Source organism: Synchiropus splendidus, chromosome 13 (assembly GCF_027744825.2).
Source record: "Synchiropus splendidus isolate RoL2022-P1 chromosome 13, RoL_Sspl_1.0, whole genome shotgun sequence".
NCBI lineage: Eukaryota > Metazoa > Chordata > Actinopteri > Syngnathiformes > Callionymidae > Synchiropus > Synchiropus splendidus.
Window position 1 is genome coordinate 701,390 of NC_071346.1, and position 16,028 is coordinate 717,417.

Below are 16,028 nucleotides of genomic sequence, written 5' to 3' on the forward strand. Positions count from 1 at the left end.
TGCTGGGCTTCCCGGGAGAAAGAGGTGCAGCAACTATTGTTCCCCAGAGAGAGAGAGAGAGGGGGGGGAGGTCAACTGCGCTGGGGACAAAGTCAAACATCAGCTGAGCTACCGACGTGACGGGAGCAACTTTGGCCTGCACCGTCTGGTGCCGCGCCTCGCGTCCGTGACCGAGTCACTGGAGAAACTGCAGCAGCGTTTCTCTAGGCCCCAACTCTTTCAGACTCACGTCTGTGGAATTTGTGCTCGTTATGAAATGACCGATAAATCCATTTGTTCATATCCATTATGGAAAGATTGGGCAAAATCGTTAAAATGGATACGTTTTCCAAGATCTACTTCGTTATTTTAATATCATTAATTTTTAACACCTACAATTAATATTCATCAAAATTATTATTTTTTTAATTCGCTGTAGTCTTTTTTTTGCGTGTGTATTTGTATTTGTGTGTTTTTGTAAATGACGATTTAACACTTAGGTTTCGAGATATTTTTTCTTGTCGACGGCACTTTGTATTATGTACTTTATTATACCAGACTTGGGCCTGTTTTCCTGCTGAAGTAATCCTTGAGTTTATATTTATTTATTTCATTAAAAGAAACATTTTTAATATGTCTAATATATAATTTTACACATTTCCTAATTAAATCATTGCCTTCACTGAGCAATATTTACCGTTTGCTCTTTCAGAATTATTTCTGTCGGCTCTTATCTTTGTATTAGTTTTCACCCAGTGAATGTTTAAACTAGTTTAACTCCCGTCTTACTTGTCATTCGCATGTCCATGAAATACGCGTCGAATGAGTGAACGAGCGCATTTGTCCGTCCCAAATATTCCTTCATCCCGGCGAGGTTTTTCTTTTTAACTTCAAACGGCTCGTGAGGTAAATGACCTGATGGGTAAATTAGCGGAGACAGTGACGTGCGTGTCTAGTTCCGCGTGTGTGTGCATATATATATATGGTGTTATTGATATACACCTCAGTGTCACCTTTATACCTCAGATGCATCGATTTTGCGTTTATTCTTCCAAACGCACGTCTTCTCTTGCTGGGATTTAAAGAGATATATTTCAGGTTTAGAACAGCCGTCGTCACGAGGCCAAGCCGCTTTATTGTCGCTTGAATGGCCGTATGGCTAGTAATAGTTGCGCCCACTCCTTTGGGCCTTTAAACTGCTGCTGCTCTTCAAACGTCACTTGGCGGCTCCTCATGCCCCCCCGACCCTCCCCTCCTCCTGACATCTTCATGGATGTGTTTGACAATGGAATCAGCAGCGGAATGAGTCCGGCGGAAGGTGTTGGGATCAAATGTGGTGCAGCTCGCTGGGCTCTTTACAGCGCTCAGATGATGATGATGATGGTGGTGGTGGTGATTAGGCCTATTGAGTCGGGGTCTCTGCAGCAGCTCCTCTGATTACACGAGGACATAAACACGTCGCAGCAGACGCTGATTACAATGAAGGAGCGGTCCGGCTAATGCTGATAATTGGCTGTGACTCCGGCGGGGCCCGCTTCTCTGCCGTCACTTGGGTGTCACTCCCCACTATAATGAACCCAGACCAGCGCCCCAAGTGTGATGCCTTCATGTTGGCCCGTCCTGACGTCACGGTTCCGTTTCATGGCACATGAACAGCATCACCGGACGCTCTCTGAGTTCTGAGCCGTTTTCATGGAGCGGAGTGAATCCACCCGCTGCAGATGAAAGCCGACCAGCTCTGACGCGTCAGCCTTTACTGCGCCTCTGCAATAGTCAGAAGTCTTTCATTCAAAGTTCCCACTGAAGCTTGTAAAAACAAAGCAACATCACCTGAAAAGAAAGAAAAATACAGCCCATATCTTCATTCGATGGCGCCGTCTAAACCCATGCAGGTCTCTCGCGCCCTCTTGTGGCGGAAATCGAGCCACAGTTCTAGAAACGTCCCAGCGCGAGGAGGTCACCAACACAGCGGCAGCACGCGTGCCTGTCTAGTCTAGTGGACGTATCCCCGCGGCTCCAGCAGCAGGTAGTTCTGGATGAAGGTGGGCAGAGGCAGCTGCGGCACCACTCGGTGGACCCGTCCCTCCAGGAAGGTTCGCAGTCTGCAGCGGGCCAAGTGCTGCAGGGAGCGAGGCGTCATGGCCAGGGCGAAGACGGACTGGTAGAAGGCCTGGTGTTCCTGTGCAGAGTGCAGCGGTTAGAGGGGTCCCTGTGCCGCAGTGGTCAGTAGCAGCCGCAGCCAGCCTTGCCTTCAGCACCTCGGGCGCCACGGACTCCACCCACTTGTCGTTGACCTTCAGGTGGCTGTAGGCGTTGAGCAGGACTTCGATGGTGCGCGGTGACTCGGCGCAGTGCTTGAGGACCTGCAGAGCCGGAGCAGAGGCTCAGCCCGGGTGCAATCACACAGCGGCTGCGCGGCGCCATACAAGAGCCCAAAGAAAGTAATTAAACTCTTGTGAAATGAACAGATTGCTCTTCCCTCCGGGGGTTTAACTGGAAATTATGCAATTAGTGCTAATTAATCTCCTATTAACACTCGCCTAATTAGGAAGACGGCGTTTTGTCTCGTGCACGTGGCTTCGGTGCCAGTTGTAGTCTGATTCCCGCAGAGCCAGCGAGGCTCGGCGCCGAGTGGCGGCCTGGGATGAGCGGAGCAGGAAGCTGGGAGCTTGCAGGAGGCCACTTCCTGTCGCAGCCGTGGAGCTTCTCGCTCGCCACGGAAGGCCTCAAACTGTGGCCAGTAATTGGATGCTGGCAGATGAAGTGCATCTCTGGGTTACCACCGAGGATCACGTGATCCGCGCCCCGCTCGCTGCCCCGGACGCGCTAGCTGTTCATGTCCCTCTGTTCTCATGCCAGGAGCACCAGGCTGAGATGAGGGTGTTTTCTCACTGGCCTCTCAGACCACTTTGATCTGGTCTTCAGGGTCAGTGGAGCACGAGGTTGTTGGTGCAGCGTCCTCAGCTCCGTATCATGGTGAAGAAGGAGCTGAGCCAAAAGGCAAAGCCAGCATGAGTTTTCTCCTCAGGTCTCCCCGAGGCTTCACTGCTGAGCTGCTCCAGCTGTGAGGCCCTGGGCGGAGGCCCTGGGTCAGACCCGGGCCAGACCAGAGAGACTGTCTCTCCGTTGGCCTAGGGTCCCCTCAGTATCAGTCTGGAGGAAGCTCCTGGCTTGACTTGACCAGAGTAGAGGAGGTTTCACTCCCCTGAGTCTAGTCCCGTGGTGTGAAGGTCTTGCATTGAAATGAGGCCTCACCGTCTCAATAGTGAGGCTCAGTCTCACTACCACTGTTGCTGTGGTACTTTTTGGATCTAACGAGTGACGATGACTTCCTGACTGGGAATGGTCATTGTGCTGCAGCCAGCAAGCTCCGCCCTCAGCGTGTGTGGCGGCCTCACCAGTGGCAGGGCGCCGGGCCAGACCCGGATGGAGCCGTGGTTCAGCAGCGCCTGGACGATCCTCTCTGGCTGCTGCGAGACCTTGAAGCACACCACCTTCAGCACGTTGTGCATGGGCGCTTCGCCGCCGTAGTCCATGTTGTTGACGCAGGCCCCCTTCTCCAGCAGCAGGTCCACCACGTCTGCGTTGACGTTCTTGCAGGCCATGTGCAGCGGCGTGTGCCTGTCCTGGTCCACCGCGTGCAGGTCGGCTCCCGCCTCCAGCAGCGCCTGGCAAACACTGAAGTAGCGCCGCAGGTCCTGCGCCTCCTGCGGCTGCGAGCAGGCGGCGCTCAGCGGCGTCTGGCCCTCGTCGTTCTTCTTGTCCACGGCGGCTCCGTAGCGCAGGTAGAGCTGCACGTGCTCCAGCAGGCCGTGCCTGGCTGCCACGTGCAGCGGCGTGTCGTCCTCCTCCAGCGTGCGCCCGTTGATTGCGGCACCGTACTGAAGGAGATACTTGGCGCATCTGCGGAATCACAGAGCTGCGTTGTAAACATTGTTTAGGTTGAAGTGTCGCTCCACTGTTGCTTCACACTGTTGACCTCATAAAAGTTCCTGGAAAACAAGTCCATGCTCAGAAGATGCTCCGCCCCTGTGGAGGGGGGAACATCTCCACACCTCTTCAGTGAGTCAGTCGAGGGGGGGGAGGGCGGACCTGAGACAGAAGTGAGTGATTTGGACCAGGCCGGGGGGAACCAAAGTGATTCAAGATGGCTGCCCGAGGGCATGAATACTGGACTATTATAAAAGGAATATTTAGCCAAACAAAGCTCAGGCTTCCTCTAGCAAACTGGGATGATTCTGCAGGTGTCACCAGGCTGTTTCCACAGCTCTGTGTCTGGGACATGAGCTGCAGTGGCACTGCTTTAACAGCAAGTGGAGCATCAGCGTTCTGACTCCATAAACTGACTCTAACTTTTTTTCTAGTTTGACACGCGAGTGAGCTTCTCACCTGGCGGGTCACGAGCCTGTACATTTCAATTCATGCTCCAGGTGGCGCTAACGCTCTGCAGTGCACTGTTCCAGTCCTCCCTCCTGATACACGCTTGGTTGGTCAAACGTAATGTCAAATATCAGGTTTAAGATGTATTTATATATATGTTGTTCATTTCTTTGATAGTCCCACCCAGGCTGAGTCACTCACCTGGCCACAGGGTTCTGGTTCGGGTGCTTACCCCAGGGACTCGGGTCTGGAGCACATGTGCAGAGGCATGCGCCCGTCCTCGGCCACGGCGTTGGCGTTGGCGCCGTGCACCAGCAGCAGCTTGCTGCACTCGGGCTCGCAGTTCTCGCAGGCCTCGTGCAGGGCGGTGATGCCGTCAGGCGCCAGGTCCACGTCGGCGCCGCGCTGCAGGAGCAGCTGGAGGCAGTCGGCGAAGCCTCGTCCGGCCGTGATGTGCAGCGGCGTGGTCAGCTCCTGCTCGAAGGTCAGCGACCACAGCCCTGGCAGGGAGGAGCACAGCCTCAGGCCTGGCAGCCCACACACACAGGGCAGGCAAACCTACTCAGACTCCTGTAGTTGAACCTGAAGTTCCTCCACTCCTCGATGTTGCTGGTGTCGTAAACAGCATCGATCAAGTAGGAGTGTTCCTCCTCATCCACGAGGCCGAGCAGAGTCAGCTGGTCACCCACCAGCAAGGCGTTCCAGAACTGCAGGACGCTGCCGCTGGCCTTGGCCGTGGCGATGACGTCGCTGCGGTAGTTCTTGGGTTTGCGCCACTTGACCTTGGGGCCAGTGAGAGCCATCTCCGCAGCCTTTTCACCGATAAGGGCTCGAGCTCTGTGAAGCCGAGGGCTCGGGAGTTGTTTGTGAGCCTCGGTTATTTTCGGTGGCTGTCACCTGATATTTGGCTCGACCTCTTGCTCCCGAGCCCCAGCCAATTATGTCAATTCGGCCAGTCGGGAGCATGCTAGCTCACGTTAGCCAGCAGAATCCAGCTCTTCCATAATGCCAAGGTCAGATGATCGATCATCATGAGGCGTCTGCTGCTCTCCTGAACACAGCGTCCGCAGAGGAAAGACCTCTCGAGGGACGCCACAGAGGGTCGGAGCGTCTCCGTCCTCTCAGTTGCATCTCCACTAGTTGCCAAGCTTCAAATGTGTTGATCGGCAGGAAGTTCACTTGAAAGTCAAAGTCCAAGTGACTGAATCACAATGTTAAAATCTTCCCTTAGAATTCACTTTCTCTCAGCATGAAATGGCTCTGGGTTCTTTTAAAATTCTTTTCCTTTCTGTTTTCTATATTTTGCAGTTTTCACAGAAAGACTGTGAGAGTCCTTTGTCACTTTGGCATCTAAAAAGTTTTTCGTATATATATATATATATATATATATACATATTAGTGGTGGGACTTTAACGAGTTATCACGATTAATTAATTAATCATAATTAACACATTACAATCATTTAATTAATTTAATTGAATTGAATGGAGCAGTGTGCTCTCCAGACAGCAGGGAACCTTTGTCAGCGCAGCAGTTCCTGCTCCACTGATGCCACTGATGCAGCAGACACGTGGCAGCTAGGATAAGAACAACAACAACAAACATGGAGGAATCCTCCCTGAACCAAAGCAAACTAAAGCATCTGTTTGCTTTGGTTCAGGGAGGTGTTTCACTACACAATGTCCAGGGTTTCCACCACTCTGGATGGACTTGGAATTCTTACACAAATATTTTCAAGACATGAAAAGAGCTCGAGTTGAAATCAGGTGATATAAAACTTGACTAGAGCCACCATGGAGGTTTACTGTGCTGTTGTCAAACTGATGCCAAATACACAATATTTTGTTGTTTAAATGCTTGTATGGCTCCATCATTTCATTCAGTAATATACCAAATTCATTCAAATTGAAAAATGTGGCTTCTTGTGGCAAATATTCTTTTACAATTAAACTGTGATTGATTGGATCAATTAATCAGAAATGTGCTAATTAACTAGATTATTTTTTTATTCGAGTCCCACCCCTAATATATATGTATATATTTATTTTTTCCCTTGCCCAGTTCTTTTCTGAGGCATTGTTCACCAGCTGGTGGACACTATTGAACGTTTTGTCTCTCCCTGCTTCTTGCACGTTTTGAAACACTGCTGTCTATTTGTTGTGGTCCTACAGGCACCAGTCTGTTAGCGACATGCTAGCTGTTTCTCCCGTGACTCCACAGTGATCACTGAGTTTCTTTCAGAGTCAGTGGGGCCCGAGAGCCACGGGGAGCCGACAAATGCATGCGGCTCCTTCAGACTCTGGACACAGGTTCATGTGCTGCAGTGTACTGCGATGATGGGCGGAGCCCAGACCCCAGCTGGGGGTCAAGTGGACGGGCGGCGTTCTTACCTCCCCCTGCAGCGACCCAGCGCATGTCCCCTCCCAGCGGCTCAATGATGAGGTTGGCTCTGGATCCTCGTGGAAAGATCCTCTGAAGGGCCTCCACGTCTCCGGTGTACAAGGCATTTTGAATGACGGCGTCGTGGCAAACGGCCGGCGGCAGAGCGGCGCAGGACCTGGCCGGCGTCCTGCTCTCGGCCTCTCGTCGGAGCATGTAGCCGCTCAGGTGGCGGGAGTTCAGCCGCTGCTTGTACTTGTGTCTCTCCAGCAGGTCCTGGTCCAGTTCCAGCGAGCGCAGGGCCGTGGGAGTGAAGACGAAGCTGCCCCGCGACATTCCGCCAGCCGTTGCTCTCAGGTATGACGGCGGCAGCTGCCCTCACCGCAGGCTGGGGGCGCTGACACCCTCCCCAACCGTGCTATTTCTGTGTCTCACATGCAGTAACCTGAGCTTCGGCTCCGAGGCCTCGTGCTCAGACCTGACCCAGCTGGGCTTGGTCTTCACCAGCAACACTCCCAGCTGGAAGTTGGAGGTGACCCTGTACTGCCGTGCAGCTGGTTGTGGTGGCTCACGTGTCGGCATCATGTGACCTCTGTGGCCCCTGGGAGCTGGTGAAGCTTCCATCCGTCTCTTCCTGGGAGGAGGTCCAGGGTTGGGTCCAGACAGCATGGACTGCTGACTCATGAAGGTTGCAGCAGGGAACTTCCCTCGTGAGCAACTGTTCTGGCTGAGATCTGAAGGCATGAGGAGCATCAGAACCCCCCACTGCAAGGAAGGGAAGGGTTGGTGCTCAAATCCCAGATGTAGTGGCCCCATCAGACTATGGACCTTCTTTCATTGTCCTGCTGGGTGTGACCTTTCCAGGGTGTCCCTGACCTCTGGAACCAAGAGGCGCGTGGATGGAGGATCAACACAGGTGGGGGCGAGTGCGCCCCCTGCTGGTTGGTGGGCCGTGACTGCGTGTGTGACCAGAGCAGGATGTGGCTCCGCGTTAACTCCTCCAAACGTGCATCTGATGAAGTTGTGCTCAGGCCGTGGAGGAGGATCAGGACCAGAGCGGAGAAAATGTTTCGGCTCAGAAACATGTTTTCTTTTTTTCCCTCTTCATGAGCCTTAATGGCTTCTCTGTCACGGCACGACTCCCTGTGTGCAGACATTAGGCTGAACGACTCTGTGTCACTCTGCTCCACGTGCAGCCTCCTGATGGAGGAGGCTCGCCACATAGTTAAGCACTTGAAGCCGCCGCCATCGGCGTCTGACAAACGCTGGCACCAAAACTCTCCTTGGCATCAAATATTTGCTCTGCAGCCGATGTTTCACCGGGGCGTGTGTGTGGTGACACGTGATCCCGGGGACCGGGTCTGCTCTGGTCTCACCAGGCCCAGGCACATGACTGGGAGTCGGACTCTTTATTCTGAGCACACACAGGCTTGGGATCCAACACCTTCACCATCTCAGCCCCATCGTCCTCAACACCGGACTCTCGTGGACCTTCAGATGTTCTCCAGCCGACCAGCCAGGCCACGGTGAGTTCAGCAGCGTCCAGGACCTTCTCGTCCTCCATGTAGGGCGTGAGGCTTGATCTCAGGGCGCTTCATCCGCAGGCGGCGTGTTTTCCAAGGGAAAAGCCTGAACGGTCCTGACGGCTCACCTGCCACCTAACGACGGAGCTCCTGCATGTTGTGGCCCATTTGGGCGGAGTGGAGCGCGGCTCCTCACCTTGATGACTGTTCTGCCGGGAGCCCAGGTCATTTGCTTCATGTTGCAGCCTGGTAATAGACGCCACATTAGACTGAGGGCGAGTCAGAGTTGCAACTTTGGAAACACACATTACCAGAGAGAGACTGGGAATATTGTTTTGGCGACTGGAGTACATCCCTTTAAATGATAGGCCTAATGAGTTTGTAATATGCATCTGGGCTACCTCCTCTCTACTTTGATGTCTTCCAAATGGCCCGGGTGTCATCAGCAAAACATGTAGGCACTTTCCCGCCTCATTGACTCCCAAATGTATTTTAAATATCATTCCTGGTAACGCAATTATTTAAAACGCTGAACTAAACACTTACTAATGGGGAAAAAGACACTTCCATAAATTCATTTCTCAAATGGCGGCCACTTTTCTTTTTCCCTCTCTTTCGCTGAAGCGGAGGCAACTCTAATGACAAGTGGAGAGAAAGGCGGGAGAGTGGCAGCGGGGCCCAGTCTCGTCGGCCCCTGAGGAGACATTAGAGCGGCGCTCGCGTCACGCTGCACAGCGGCGAGGCCGGACGCTGCTCCTGCGGCGAGGCCGGAGACTGCTGCGAGGCCGGAGACTGCTGCGAGGCCGGACGCCGCTCCTGCGGCGAGGCCGGACGCTGCACAGTAGCAAGGCCAGACGCTGCTCCACTGTTGCCGTAAGCTCTTCATGTACATGACTGAAAATACTTCAAATCTGTTACAGTTATGGTGAGAGAGACTGAACTGAATGTGCGCCAGCAGCGCGGGGTGGCGAGTGGTCTGCTCTGCAGTGACACGCTCCCCGGGGCTGAGTCCAGCTGGAGCCACTTTCCTCCACACATTCGAGGCCCGGGGCCCCAGTCTGCTGAGTCATGTGGCCCCTGAGTGCCGAGCTCATACAAGCCACCTGTGAATGACCACACGGGAAACATTTCAGGGTGAGTTGCGCAGCAGAGAACCTGACAGGAGTCACTTTCTCACAGAATGATTTACTCATTTGAAGCAGAAACCAACGTCCCAAGCTGAGGCTGGTGTGACAGACTGGCTTCTGACCAGCGGAGATGAGACGCACCAGCGGTCCATCCCTGACGGTAAAGCTGGAACACGGTGAGGTGAAGAGGCAGGCGCTCAGTGGACGGAGTCCAGGTCAGTCCTCACTCCCCCCAGGCCCCAGAGCCTATCCAGGCTGTCCCTGGCCTCCCGCCTCAGCTAGCCGCGCTAGGCTCCTCCCTCCTGCAGCCTGGGGGAGGAAGGAAGCAGCTGAAGGAAAGGCTCAAAATCCTGTCAGAAAGGTAACAGATGTTGCCATGGAAACGCTGAGTCAGGAGCAAGTTTGGCGCCGCCTCTCATTTGGGACCTGGACCAGCGCTCACGCGTGCTTCCGACGGACCTGAATTCATGGAGCCTTGCATTGAACAAGAGCTGCAAACTGTTCCCTGGGATGAGTTTCCCCGCACTCTCCCGACTCGGGGCCCGCTCGGTGTAACGTATGGCTCCAATCCTCAGTGATGCTCTGATCAGCAGGCGAACGGCCCCCTGCTTCATCATGACAATGGAGAGCTTCATATCTCAAGCTAATAGCCCTGCGCAACTTTAACCATCCATCACAAGCTCATTTCATTGCGGTCGCAGTTAATACGCGCTTCCCCGCCAAGTGGAACGTCTTCTAATGATGCGCTCTCACACAACAACACGGAGCCCGGCGCCGGCGCTGCATCACTCACTAATGCATCCATCCATAAGCTGTGTGGAGCAGCCTGCCTGGAGGAGCCCGGCTCGGAGATGCAGAAGCTAAATGGCCGTGATCATCGCGGGGAGAGTCGCCGCCGTGGCGGACGCCGTGGCCCCGCTAATGGCGCCATTACCCAGCAGGCTTGGAAACACATCCAGTGGCTTCCTCCACGCAACAATCAGCGGCGGGAAACGCGGCGGCTGCCTTTCGACAGGAAAAGCCCACAATTAGCGTCCGCTCACGTCTCTCACCGTCTCTTTGGTCTCATTGCTGGAAACTTCAGGGCAAGAGCACCGAAACAGCCGAGGCCTCGAGGTCCGGTCCTTGTCTCGTCCAGTCCAGTCCAGTCCAGTCCAGTCCAGTCCTCATCTGGTCCGGTCCAGTTCAAGTCCAGTCCAGTCCAGTCCAGTCCAGTCCGGACCAGTTCAGTCCTCAGTGGCGGCAGAACCACGAGATCCGTGTGAATATATGGTGTATATTTGTTGTCTGGCTCTTGGTGGAAAATGTTTTGTTTTCTATGAGGTATTTCCAGAAATGTCGTTCAGGAAGTCAAATTATTATCATTCATATAAACAAGACAATAACAATAATAACTGAAGGCTCCTCAGTGCTAAAGCCAACATCATTCTTTGGTTGAAAGAACTGATGGGAACCGATTGTGTAATGTGTCAGTCACGAGCTCGTTCTTATTGACTGGAATATTTGCCACATGTTCCGGACTTCAATGCTGTTCTGCTGCTCACAGTTCATGTTTTCAGATGCAAGTTTTTCTTCTTTTTAATTTGCTCAATCTTGGTTGTCTTCGCTGCCTGTTGTTTGGGTTGTTTGTGTTGTAAAAACCTGTCATTTTAATTTACCAGAAAACAAGGGATGGAAACATGGATCCTGAAGGCAGCGTGACGTCACATCCGGCGCGGCTGAGCTGTGACCTGGAACTGAGGAGTGCACCTGCGCAGGTAAGACGGCAGCGCCTCACCTGCAACTGTGTAGCCCGCGATGCTAACGGCTGAGCGGCTCTAACCCTCGGTCTGGACTCTACAGGGACCATTCACAGTCAGTTTGGCTTGTCGCAGGTGGAGACAACGATGAGGCGCTTGGATTGTTATCGGCGCCATTGGTTCGTTGTTGCGCAATAGTTCTTTGTTCAGTTCGAAGTTTCAAAGAGTTAATGTGCTTCATCTGTGTGAGTGAATTTGTTCGTGTCCGCCATCTAGTGGTCAATTGTTGTACGTGTGGGACTCACAAGTATAGGCACCCCTCAATTATTTATTTTTATGACGTTTTGTATTATTTTGTCAAATGAAAATACTTTTTGGATGCATGCACAGATTCGCGAATAGGCGCAGATATTTAGCCAGGCGTGTCAAGGACAGCTGAAGGCTGCTCGGGTGGACTCCATCTCACTCATTAGCAAGGATGAACCTGCAGACGAGTGACGCGTGACTGTGTTGCAGGAACTTCAATAAAGGAAAACGCTACACATGTTTGGACGTTGATTCGTTGTCCTAACGAAATGTGTAACATATGACACAGTGACAGACAACAGTGATGCCGTGAGCTTCGTCGCGCTGCTGTTGTGCTCGCTGGTCACGTGACCACGCCACCCAACCGCCGCGTTCTAGCGTCTCATCGACGCGATTTCTCTTCTCAGGAAACAAGTTTGAGCCAAAGGTCACTTCGAAGTGTGGAGCGCTGTGGTGCGTCGTCACGTGACCCCGCTGCTCCACTTTCTACTGGAGCCTTTAAAGCGTAGTTTGTATCTCTAAAGTAATTATAACGAGACTGAAATGTTCCGTAAAACCGGGGGACTGAAAAGTGAACTCGTCTTCAGAGGCTCAACCTGTAAGACGTCTTGTCGGGCTCTCAGTCACGTGACAGGCCGGAGCCGGTAAACACGCCAGGACTCTGGGCCGAACTGAAACCCAGTGACACGTCACCCGGTTCTTCTGAGGTCTTCAGCCTCATATTCAGGACCCGGCTCACTGAGGCACATGTCCTCACAAGGAGGGTTTTTTTTCCCTAGAATTGGCCTCCACAGAACTGATAAAGCCAAACCGCACGTACACGCGCCTACTGACAGTCCCGAGTCACCAATCGACTTCATCGTGTGTTTAGACTGTGAGAGGAAATCAGTGTGTAGAGGCCGTTCCTGCCTGTCAAACACTGCACATGTAAATCTTGTCCACTAGGCGGCAGCAGAGAACTGTTATTGACTTCGGTTTGACGCTTTGACTCGGCTCCTCCGCATCTGTTGACAAGTCCAGGACTCTTCCTGGACTTGTCTGTGTAGATCCAACATTTCTCTTCTGCAGGGGTCGAAGTGCTTCACCTACAGTAGCGGTCGTCAGTTGAAAAGGCTGATGATTGTTTGGGGCCACAGTGAAGCAGGGTCATGTTGTGCCTCTGAGTCCTGTGAGGCGCGAGCCTCCTCCAGCACAGGTGTTGGACCGCTCCGTCCTCTGTTCCGCCGCGGCCTCACCGCGTGTCTCACTTGCGCTGTGGTCGGCCGCTGGTGACGTCATCACAGACCTGCCAAACCAGGCGACGACTGACGCTGAAGCAGCGGCACCGTCACGCGGGCGCCCTCTGCTGGGCGCCACAGTCATTGCACCTGTCATGTCCCGGGAGCTGGCGCGCGGTCAGAGTCCTGTGCCTGCCTCAGCTCCAGCACTTTCATCTGGACTTGTTCGCTCCTCCAGTCTGAACTGCAGCAACCTGGGAGCCGTTTACAGGATGAGTTGCTCCTGGCGCCTGCTGCAGATGCGGCCTGCTCAGGAAAGACGGCGCTGTCACTAGCAGAAGCTGCCGCACACCGTGACTGGCTCCTCTGTGACGGCCGTCCTTCTCTCTGTTGTCTGCCAGACTCCTCACCTTTATTGTCCCATCAGTGCCAGGACACTGGCCTCAGTCTCTGAGAGTCTTTCGTGCCTGACTCCACCATGATCGTGACCCGTAACTGCCTCTCTGAAAGGTGCTGATGTCGGGCTGCGACAGTCGTGGGAAGGTTGGCCCCTGAGGGCCCCGACACACTGATGTGTCCTGCTCACCTGCACAACACACCTGTCCCCCAGACACTTCCATTCAAGCTGCTGAGGCTGAGCCTGTCACCTGAGCATCGTCGGCCATTTTTGTAGTCCGTCTGTCTGTGGAAAGCTGAGCTTTTTGAGACTTGCTGTAATTTGATACAATTGTTTTTGCAATTTTGGATGAAAAATCTATCCTGGTAAATTCCCAGTTCCTGGCACGTCATCTGACTTGGCACTGGGGAGACCCTCCTCGCCTCCAGCGTGTCATCCAAGATGGCTTCCTGGGTGTCAACAGGAAGCAGAGGTTTTGAATGGCTCAAATCCAAACAAACACAGTGAATTTGTTTCCTCTTTGTCCTGTGGCATTGACAGCAGGGTGTCTTCATCACAAAGTAGCTTCTGTCTGGGCCGGGCGGCTGTGAGAAGATGTTGTCTCTGATTCTGACTTTGTGAGGTGGAACACCCTGAACTGGGCTGTGTGTGCTGTTGGGGCTCTGACCTGCGAGTGCCACCATCCTACCCCACCACAGTCTCCGTGCCAGCTCCAGGACCGGCATGTTTGTGGGTGGAGGCCAGGTCTGTCTGCGCTTTTGCTGATGCACCCGAGGGAGCGGCGTGGGACCCTTGTGGCTCCACACGAGCACGTGGCCTCACGTGTCGTCCCCTCTGGAAGACGCCTCGCTGCTTCCTGACAACTGGCTGGTCCGGTCTCAGCCTGCGAGGGTTTGTGCCTCTCGCAGAAGGACTCTGCTGTAACTGATGATCTGAGCTTGACGTGGCATCAGGGGAGTTTTCTGGTCTGAGGAAGCCTTGTAATTATGGCGTCTGGTTCTACACGGCACGTCCTTCACTCTCATGACACGCCGCCGCTGTTTCCATTAAGTCAACACGCTTTACTTGTCAGGGGCAGCTGAGCTGTGTCTCTGCCGGAGCAGCAGTGGGCAGGAAGCAGAGCTGCGTGTTGAAGATACAAAGACGCCAGACTTCTCCTCTGACCTTGGAAGAGCGACAGGAATGAAGCTGCGCAGAAGTATCTCAGCTTCCACTGAGGTTGGTTGATGGACTCAGCTCTTCCAAACGCTCGTGATGCAAAATGTAACAAGGTGACTGTTTCTGCTGCAGTCCGTCGAGCAGTGGGATTCTTCTGATCAGAGCGTGGCTAGCTAGCTAGCTAGTCAGACCAGGGGCTCCTGCATCTCTGACGCTCTGCTCATGGAGGGAAGTTGGTGCAGGAATTCAGAGCCTCCCTGGCTCATCAGGATTCCAGGCCACGCGCCTCCCACTCGAACCTCCACTTGAAAGCCCTTTACTGGTGAAAGGTCAACAACCGTCAACATGCCGTCTGCAGAAGCCGACGTGGCTCCTGCACAAGCGTCTGCAGTGGAGCTTTGATGCTCTTGCTGGTGCCACTGGCCCAAATGTGAGTGTGAGTCACGTGCTGCAGATGTTTGCTTGTGATTGTTGACGGGATGGTGAGGTCCGTCCTCCCGTCTCTGGGTCGGGCTTCACTTGGTCTCCACCACTTGCTGCAGCCTGAGGTGGACCTCTCCTGCAGCTGCAGTGCTGGGTCTGGGACCGGGGTCGGTCCAGATGCAGGAGGCCCTGAAGGTCCGACCATCAGCCCTCAGGTCTGTATCAGAGCCCCACATGTTCTCCTCCTGAAGTTCTTCAGTCAGAGCTTGAGAGGAACCCACTGAGCCCAGGCTGCTCATTCCTGCAGAAGGTTCTCGACTTTCCTATGGTCCGATGTGTTGAGGTTACTGCGCAGGGAGCTCAGTCTCTGTTTAAAGGCACGGTGTTGATTTGCTCTCTGAGAGTGGGAGGTGCTATAGTAGAACTTGTATCATCAATGGTGACTAGGGACGGGCCGTGACTTTCACTATATCCTGCCAAACACAACCTCCACAGTGACAATTCTGCATCTCACGATAAATTCAATAAACACGTGACTCACTCGCTCCATTGGACCTGCACACGAGAACATGAGGAGACGGTGATGGCTTGACCGCTGACACCGGCGTGTGACAGTTGTGGAGAGTGTGGTGGACTGTGGTGCACCATGGTAGTGTGAACCTTTGATCATGACACTGGTGGACTCTGACTCTCTGGATCCCTGTTTCTTTGATGAGATGGAGTGGTCCTCACAGGTTCTCTGAGGCGCTCCTCTGCCTTGGTTCACATCAACACATGCAGCTCTCCTGCTGCCAAGGTGACAACACTTGGATATTGGCGGCGGCGGCGTCCTCTTCCACGTCCCCATCAGGCTTCACTGATGGAGGACACACTCTCACAGGCAGCGCTAATGCTAGGAGCCGCCATCAGTCAGGGACCGTCAACAAGTTCTAAAGCCTCAAAGTCTGAGTGACATCTTCAATAAGGCCATGGAAAACAAGCATTTTAGGAGAGAGAGAATTGTGACAAGGTTTTTCATCACACAAGACAAAGGACTGACAGTTTGGGTCGTGATCTGGAGAATAGACTCTGATCATTTCTTCACCTGATGGTTTCTAATGTGTCTTCAGCAGCATCTAGGAACTGTGTCCAGACTGCTCCATAGTTCAAGTCAACTGTTCAAAGACATGAGACACAGCAGACAGACAGACGGCTCCATTGAAGCCCTAAATAAAGCTGGCAGAGCAGCCTGTCAGACACCAGCGGCTTCTACCAGAGACCTGAAACATTGAGTTTCTCATCTCTGCACTTTTTGTCTCTAATGGTGACCCTGGTGTTCACCTGTGTACCGCCCCTGACCCGCGCTGGATCCTGCCGACCTCCTGCAGACCCTGACCTCAGCTTCCATCTCTGAGCCGCTG

General features: G+C 53.5%; 1 protein-coding gene and 2 long non-coding RNA genes across 3 annotated transcripts; 2 read left to right on the forward strand and 1 right to left on the reverse strand.

Annotated features, from left to right (window-relative positions):
• Nucleotides 1-1,305: 1,305 nt before the first annotated feature.
• asb10 (ankyrin repeat and SOCS box containing 10) lies at nt 1,306-7,074 on the reverse strand. Its single transcript, XM_053883880.1, has 5 exons — nt 6,750-7,074; nt 4,592-4,859; nt 3,378-3,882; nt 2,229-2,342; nt 1,306-2,158 (listed from the first exon to the last, which is right to left on the reverse strand). The coding sequence occupies exons 1-5, from the start codon at nt 7,072-7,074 to the stop codon at nt 1,973-1,975; spliced, it is 1,398 nt and encodes a 465-aa protein (XP_053739855.1). The 3' UTR covers nt 1,306-1,972.
• Nucleotides 7,075-7,572: 498 nt separating this feature from the next.
• LOC128769903 (uncharacterized) lies at nt 7,573-9,066 on the forward strand. Its single transcript, XR_008416434.1, has 3 exons — nt 7,573-8,264; nt 8,343-8,485; nt 8,886-9,066. It is a non-coding gene; the product is annotated as an uncharacterized LOC128769903 (long non-coding RNA).
• A 188-nt stretch (nt 9,067-9,254) lies between these two features.
• Nucleotides 9,255-11,146, forward strand: LOC128769902 (uncharacterized). The gene is made up of 3 exons (XR_008416433.1): nt 9,255-9,395; nt 9,464-9,603; nt 11,050-11,146. It is a non-coding gene; the product is annotated as an uncharacterized LOC128769902 (long non-coding RNA).
• The last annotated feature ends 4,882 nt before the right edge of the window (nt 11,147-16,028 follow it).

Bases quoted from the DNA above. Each gene is read 5' to 3' on its own strand.
- asb10 (XM_053883880.1), bottom strand. From the start codon at position 7,074: ATGTCGCGGGGCAGCTTCGTCTTCACTCCCACGGCCCTGCGCTCGCTG. The intron at 3,883-4,591 runs GTAAGCACCCGA...GTGATTCCGCAG, and splicing joins TCCAGACCCGAGTCCCTGGG to ATGCGCCAAGTATCTCCTTC. The intron at 2,343-3,377 runs GTGAGGCCGCCA...CCGGCTCTGCAG, and splicing joins GGCCCGGCGCCCTGCCACTG to GTCCTCAAGCACTGCGCCGA.